The following is an 8446-nucleotide window of genomic DNA, read 5'->3' on the forward strand; positions in this document are numbered from 1 at the left end:
AATCAGTTCTGGTTTTTGTCCTTAACGAGTATTTAATTTAAAAGACAAAATATTTTTAAAAAGTCAAAAAAGCTTGTTCAAAAAAGAGAAATATATTTATTTTTTTTAAAGTAAACATAAATTTTGTGATTTTTTTTTTTTTTTGATTCTAGGCTTATAAAATATCGCTCATAAAATAATATAGGATATGATATAGGATAAAATAATATAAAATAATATAGGATATGATATTAAATGAGAATTTTTGGGATACAAAAAAATTTTTATTTGAGAAAATTTAGAATAAAATTAAATTTTCTAAATAGAAAAATTTAAATACTAGTATAGAGATAAGTCAAAACCGGATATTTAAATTCACAAAAACTCAAATCTGAAATTTTATGAGAATTCTTGAAATTTTCGAGATCTTATTTTTTTTTCTTTGTATTTATTTTATCAAAAACTAAAATTTTAACAAATTTTGATTTCTTCGAAACTCATATCTCTAATTAATCAATAAACATTTCACCTTGTAGAAAATTTTATTATTTTTTATTTTTTTTTATCTACGTAATGAAATAATAAAATAATGAAATAAAATTTCCTAAGTTGTTTATTTATTATATATTGTTTGTTTATTTATTCAATTATTCTTTATCTGAATTTTAAGAATTTCAAATCACAAAATATTTCGAAATTTAAGAAGTTAAAATTTTTTAAACATTAAAGAGTTTTCAGATTTAAAATATATCATTTTTAGTAAATACACTAAATATTTGTATTACAATGAAACTATAAAATTAAAGATAAGTATATATATCATAAAATAATTTAAAAATTACTAATTTTAAATTATACTATTTATTAAATTATTATATTAAATTATACTAGATTATCTAAAATTAATGATAACATACAAAATAAAACAATAATGTAAAAATAAAAAACATCCAATGTTATGAAGTAACAAAATACTCTAAATGAATAAAAATCTTGTTTAATGTTTTCTGTTTAATATTTTTTTTTTTTTTAAAAATGCTACTTGTATTATTAATAAATCATACAAATAAATGAAAGAATTATATTAATTGGGAGATAATTTATAACCATTTAAGTAAAAAAAATTTATTTAAATATCAATTTTTTTTTACAAATGTATTAATTTTTTTTTATAAATATTAAATAACAATATTAATTGATTTTTTTAAATTAAATTTGTAACTTATCTTTCTTGGATTTTTAAAATCCAAGGAGGTTTTAAATTTAATTTGAATATTAAAATTATCTCTTTTCTTTAATCTGTTATCAAAAAAAATGAAAAAATAATCGTCAATAAAAAATATAAAAAAATATTGTATATTGTAATTCATTTGATTAATAAAAACTCATTCATGATTAATGAAATCATTTATAATAAAAACAATGTTTTTAAAAATAAAATAACATTGTTATATATAACATTGTTAAATTTATTTTTTTTATTATCATCTAATATTATATAGAATGTTAATATATATATATATATACATGGAAATCATTTTTGTAAAGTCAATTCTAGAAATTAAAATAAAAAGAAGTTGATATATAAAAATATTGAAGTTATTTATTAAATTATAAACAATTTAAGTTTGCCACAGAATAAGTCAGTAATGTGATGAAGATAGAATGATCTTACTTTATCTCCGTTTCGCTTCGTTTAAATTGCTTATAACTTTATAAATAAACCTCAACCGACATTTTTATATCAATTTTTGTATTTATTTTTATCTTTAGAATCAATTATCTAAAGATCAAATAAATGTATTAACATTCTATATAGTCTAGTTTCTGCATATTTCAATCCATTAAAAAATCACATATTATTTTTTTTACATTTATTACTTATAATTTTATAATATATATATATATATATATATATATATATATATATATCATTAATATTTTTGAAGATAAATTATAAAAAAAGATATGATCTTTTACTTTGTGCAAAAAAATATAAATATCACATATATATATATATATCATTATACATGATATATTCTATTTTTATGCAGTATAAATGTATATGCTTTTACACATTTTAATAAATTTAAATATGTTTGATGTTTGTTTAAATTTAAGAAAAATATTATTTTAATTGAGAAGCTCATTAATAATAAAAAACGATTTTTATCTAATTTCAATTATTCTCTAATTTTATAATTAATAAATTTACATATAAATTATATATAATATATTAAATAATATAATATATATTATATTAAATAAATTATATATATATAAATTTATATATAAAATAATAATATAACAAATAATATATGCAGCAATCATATAATAGCGTACAATAAACAATTTTATCATAGAAAATTCTGATCTATGAAATAAAAATCTAATCAAAAATTAAAGATATTTTTTTTTCTCTTTGGAATAAAACAAATATGATTATTATCATTTTTGTTAAATTTTTCAACAAATAATTAAGTAAATATTGTCATTCTATAATTTATTATTTTATAAAATTTTAAAAATATATAAATATATTTATATGTATATTATAGCTTTTAATATTAAATTAACATATATTCCAAGATTAATATATAATTATATTTTATATTAAATATTATATATATAAATTAATATATTAAAATTAATATATATTAATTTCTATAATGATTTAATTAAATATATATCTAATATATATTATATTTAATATATAAAATGATAAAAGTAAATAATAATAAAAAAAATATATATGTTATAGGCCACAGATAAATCGAATCCAGTTTTTGAATCGATTGTGTCTCATATATTGAACATAGCGGAAGTTGACAGCAATATAACATTAAATGATAATACTGTTCTGGGCAAATTAATTTCACCTGATATTGCATCAGCGGAAAATTATTTTACATATAAAGGATCATTAACCACACCTCCATGTCTCGAGATTGTCCAATGGATCGATTTTGTGGAACCTCAATACCTTTCTCACGAACAGGTATTTAATTTTAATGATATATATATAATATTTTATATATATTAAATTTTATATATATATAATGAAATATCATTATATATATATTTATATAAGATATTTTTAAATTTTAAAATATGCAAATAATAAATAGTTTCTAATATTCAAATTAATAATCTATAATGATCATTATGATATTATTAGGAATAGAAATTTTTGAACAGAAATAATTTATCTTTTCTTAGAATCGTTATTTTATAACAGAGAATATGTGAATATATGATATACACATAATATTTTTTTAATTATTAAATTATTACATATAAAATTGTCAATTTTACAAATCTATAAAATTAAAAACAATTCAAAAATAACGACAAAAATAAGTGACAAAAGTAAGTATATCAAATAATATAAATTGTTACAATCAATTTAAAGTTTGAGGATAGATACAATTTGAATATTATTTTATTAATTTTTTTATTATTATTATTATAAAAAAGAAAATTACGCATTTTAATAAATTATATTTCAAAATCAAATTTGAAAGATTTCTTATATAAATTTAAAATTCAGTATAATATACCAGAAAAAAAACTTATAACATTAACATAGAATTTTCGAAAAAATTGCATTAAAGAATCAAACAATATTCTATTGGTATAAAATATTATAAATGTTTATAATTTATAAATAATTATAAAAAATAAAGAAAGAAATAGCATATTTTTATTGATAACAATCATTTCTAAATTGATCACTAAATGATAAAAATTTTAACTTTTTTAAAAAAAATGATGAATTTATTCAATTCAAATTTTTATCATAATTAATCAATATCATTTTCAATAAAACTACAAGTATTAAAACTTTTATATTAAAAATTCGATCGTTTCATTTGCAATAATGTAATATTTAAAATATAGTTTTTTTTAATATCAAATCACAATTATTCTTAGTATATTAAGTTTCATTTAATTATTTTTTATTTGTATTTCAAAAAATATTTGAAAATTCTCTAATACAATTGAACCTCTATACAATGGAATTTCTAACGAAACATTCATTAAATTTAAATATCTTAATATGTGAACATTCTATTACCTGAATTATATGCTATCTCTATTTGTAAATGTAACTAAATGTAAACAGACATCTTTCTTTATCATAGTAGCGGAAATAGAATTTAATTTGAAATTGACATTGAACATATTCACATAGTATACATATGATATATCATATAGTATATATGACACCAAAACATAAACGTTCAATTATTCGAAACGAAAACGGAAATCCTTAAAAAATTAACTCTTACCTTATAATGACGCCTTTAAAACTTCATGGATTTCAAATACGTTCTAATAATTGAGTTGTCAGAAAGTTATCTATTTATTGCGTTCTATAAAAATATCAACAATTCTGAATATTTTTATCTTCATTTTATTTTATTTTAACCAATTAATACATGTATTTGTTTTGAATAAAATTAAATAATACTTTGATTTAACATTTCTCGATTAAATTATAAAATAAAGAATCAAGAAACTATAAGAGCATAGATTTAGTAAAAAAATATAAAAATATTGGAAAATCCATAATTAGGATTAAAAAACAAAAAAGTGAAAATTATTTATATTTAAGTACATCAACATCAAATGTATCTTTCAATAGAAAATGCCGAAAAATGAAAATGAAAAATGAAAAATAGAAAAATCTCAATTTTATTACAAATGAACATATTTTCCTCAAAATATAAAATAATTTATTTATAAAAATTATGTTATTCGAAAATTTTTTTATTTTTTATTTTCTTAACAATCTTGTTTCATTATTTTGGATAATGGAGGTTATATTGAAATTCTAATTTGAAAATCTGAATAATATAATTTTATTAATTTCCTTCATTTATAAATCAGTTATAAATCTTCTATAAATATAAATTTTCAAATTATTTGCCATTTATTTTATATTTTTATTTTTGTGATTTTTAAACAAATTTATTTTCTGAAAGCTAAAATTTATTTCTATAAACGAAGTTAAACTTTTATCATTATCATTATAGTACTCGAAATAATTACATAAAAAATAGATTTTATCTTTCTTTTTTATAGATTTTCCTTGATTTGAATTTTTATTGAAAAAATTCTTAGAAAAATATTAATCTTTCTATAATCTATTTGTACGAATTTGTTGAATCTTTTTGTGATTAGATAATTGTGATAAGATAATCTCCATAATTCGAAGATTTTAATTTTATATCCAAGATTCACATTACTGAAATTTAATTATAAATATTTTTAAATAAAAAATGCCTTATAATTAAAGTATTTCTAATTTTATCTAGTTAATATTATAGTTTTTTTTTTTTACTTATAATATTATAAATATAATAATATAATAAATATAATATAAAAAAATAAATATAATAAAATAAAATATAATAAATAAAATAAATATAATAAATATAATAAATATAATATTATAAATATAATATAATATTTCTACTTTAATATTATAAATATAATTCATATTTATAAATAAAATATACTTATATACTTTCGAATAATGAAATAGTATATAAATATTTTTAGACAATGTTTTAATATATATGTGTAATTAAACTCTAACATCGCTTAAACATGAATATGAAAGATATATTGTACAAATATATTCTGCAAACACTTTCTTTCAGCTTTATGACTATTTAAACTTGATTATTAGAAGTCTTTTACTGGTTTCCTTAAATGTTTAAATAAACTCTTATTCTTATCCCATAAATTGCTATACATAGAAAATTAATATATTTTAATATTTCAATTATTAGAAATGTAAAATCTAAAAAAAAAATGCAAAAAGAATTATTTCAAAAAGATAAATTTAATATAAAATCTTTAAAAATATTTAAATCTTAAAAAAAAAAAAGAATAAAAACGAATAAAAGACTATTTTTTTCTCAAACAATTTAAAAATATCTTCTGTAAACAGTCTTAAATTGTACTGCTTCGTAATACAGCTAATAATTATAATTAATTGTCTATATTTACTTTATTTATTTGCAGTTGGCTGTGTTTCGTAAAATTCAATCCAGTGATGGAAGAAATTTAACACATAATTTCCGTCCGGTGCAACCATTAGATGGTAGAATAGTTTATCGTAATGTCCCAACTTCCATGATTTTCGGAACTACTATTATTACGTCAACAGATTCTAAACAAACGATGAATAATTCTAAAAAACTAAAGCCAACAAAACAATCTAATGAAGAAGATTCTCACAAGGAAGATGATCATAATGGACAACAAAGCATGTGGACCGTATCACGTTTGTATCTTTTTTAGGATTACAATTTATTTTGATAATATGATTAAAAACATTTAATTAAAATTAAAATTGATGTTAATAAAGATTAAAATTGATGTTAAAATTGTAAAATATACATTAATCTTGAAAATAGTTAAATAGAACTATTCCTATAATGAAAAATATAGGAATATATGTTTAAAAAATAATTGTATATAAATAATATAAATAATATGAATATATCAATAATTTGATTTTATTTTTGTTGCAGCATTTGGAGTGATACTTGGACTTATTTTTCTTTTACAATATCAATAATATAAGGAAGCTTTAGTCAATTATTTTGACTTTTATGTAATTTAAAATAATTAATAATAAATAAGTAAATTAAATAATATTATATTTAACATTAAACTATTTAATATTATATTTAATGTTGTGTATTTACACAATACTTTTTGGTGCAAAAAAATTTATGAAATTATTAAATATCTTTATATTTAAAAGATTTTATTATTTAAGATATTTATCATTTTTAAGATAAAAATGAAAATAAATGTTTTTATTTTTAATTAAATATATATTATCATTTAATTGTAAAAGCATTTTAAATAATGTACATATACATATATTTAAAAAATGTATTCTTATATTATTATTAATATTGACTGATTATAAGTACTACAAACATGATACTCATATAATCTTTTTTTTGAATATGATAATTAAAGCAGTAGAAATAGAAAATAAATAGTAATTAAATTTGATTATATTTATTTAATAAACAAGGAAATAAAAATATTATATATTTATAAAAATGATTGTATACCAAAAATATTATATATGTTTATTCAATAGTTCCTACTGCTGCCATGATAATATATGTATTTTATTGAATTTGGTAAATTGTGTGTTTTCTCACAAATATGTTTATAAAATATATTGTATTAAAATGCTTACAACTTAGATAATAATAAAACAAATTATTAATAATGCATTTTATTCATTTCTTATAAAATTTTTTACAATTTCATAAAATATTTTATAAAGATTTTATAAGACAAAATATCTAAATATTATAATTAAATATATACATATATACATATTACATATATATATATCTAAAAATTATATTATTAATAACATTAAGTTGATGATTCTATTTGGTCTTTGGTTGCCATATTCACCACAGCAGCTAAATCATGCTGCCCTTGTTTAAGACGTTCTCTTATAAGTTCTGCTATTGCTTTTTGAGTTCTCCTTTCTAATTTTTCTAATTTCTTAGCAACATCTCGTTTTAAATCCCAATCTGGTTTTCTAGGGGCAAGATTGCTGATATCCTAAAAGATAACAATAAAATGAAATAAAAATAAATATTTTAAATTGTAATTGATCGTTGAAATAATAAATAATTACTTACAAGTTCTTCAATAACAACTTTCGTATTTGCAGCACTTAATTGATCTTTTACTTCCTCTTCTACATTGCCTGGCTTCGCATCTTCTAATACTTTATCTTTGAGACTTTCATCCTGTGGTTTATAACTTCGAAATTTTGGTCTGTCATATTGAAATAAATAAAACACAAAAATTAGTATTAATTATTAAAGGTTAGTTAAGATTAGATTTGAATATGAATAAAATTAAAAAAGAAAAAAAAACAAAACTTACTTCGGTAATTTACTAGCATTTTCAGTCTTATTTTCTTTATTTTCCTCAGTCTTCTTCTTCAAAGCTTGTAAACGTTCTTTTCTTTTTAAAGCTTCTTCTTCCAATGAACCTATCTTATCTTCCGCCATATTTGTTTTCTTACACGTTATTATAGGTGGCGTTAATACGTATTTATATTTTAATACAATAAATATAAATTTGAAGATTCTTTTATATTATTTAATTTATGTTAAAATGAATATATATAGGTATAAAATTCGATGTCAATAAATCAAAATATGAAAATAATGCAATAATTGTCTTCTGATATTTAACAGAATTGCCGAAGAATATTTTGCCGCGTAAAATATATTATAAGGATTGCCACAATTGAAAAAGTAAAAGAAAGTAATAAATACTAATAGCGGAACTTAAAAAATAGAAGAAATAATGGGAATTTTTTATTTGTACTCTCAGGAGATAGGGAATGTATTCAAACAACATAATACAATAGAACATTTGTTATTTCTCTCATTTCTAA

General features: G+C 17.6%; 2 protein-coding genes across 3 annotated transcripts in view; one reads left to right on the plus strand and one right to left on the minus strand.

The window, feature by feature from the left end:
• Positions 1–6663, plus strand: part of LOC122715624 (carbonic anhydrase 2-like) — a 34356-nt gene extending 27693 nt beyond the window's left edge. For both annotated transcript variants that reach the window (XM_043937944.1, XM_043937945.1), the window contains exons 5-7: positions 2741–2977; positions 6016–6277; positions 6528–6663. In XM_043937944.1, coding sequence (XP_043793879.1) covers positions 2741–2977; positions 6016–6277; positions 6528–6574 — 546 coding nt within the window. In that variant the 3' untranslated portion in view covers positions 6575–6663. The remainder of the gene's footprint in view (positions 1–2740; positions 2978–6015; positions 6278–6527) is intronic.
• Positions 6664–7270: 607 nt separating this feature from the next.
• On the minus strand, positions 7271–8069 carry LOC122715656 (coiled-coil domain-containing protein 12). Its single transcript, XM_043938001.1, has 3 exons — positions 7927–8069; positions 7677–7815; positions 7271–7596 (listed from the first exon to the last, which is right to left on the minus strand). The coding sequence occupies exons 1-3, from the start codon at positions 8052–8054 to the stop codon at positions 7402–7404; spliced, it is 462 nt and encodes a 153-aa protein (XP_043793936.1). The 5' UTR covers positions 8055–8069; the 3' UTR covers positions 7271–7401.
• Positions 8070–8446: the final 377 nt, after the last annotated feature.

This window comes from Apis laboriosa, unplaced genomic scaffold, assembly GCF_014066325.1.
Source record: "Apis laboriosa isolate Shangri-la unplaced genomic scaffold, ASM1406632v1 scaffold39_cov144, whole genome shotgun sequence".
NCBI classification, from domain to species: domain Eukaryota; kingdom Metazoa; phylum Arthropoda; class Insecta; order Hymenoptera; family Apidae; genus Apis; species Apis laboriosa.

Excerpts from the sequence above, each read along its gene's own strand:
- LOC122715656 (XM_043938001.1), bottom strand. The coding sequence starts at position 8,054 with ATGGCGGAAGATAAGATAGGTTCATTGGAAGAAGAAGCTTTAAAAAGA. Across the intron at positions 7,816-7,926 it reads AATGCTAGTAAATTACCGAA|ACCAAAATTTCGAAGTTATA; the intron begins GTAAGTTTTGTT and ends TCAATATGACAG. Across the intron at positions 7,597-7,676 it reads AAGTTGTTATTGAAGAACTT|GATATCAGCAATCTTGCCCC; the intron begins GTAAGTAATTAT and ends GTTATCTTTTAG.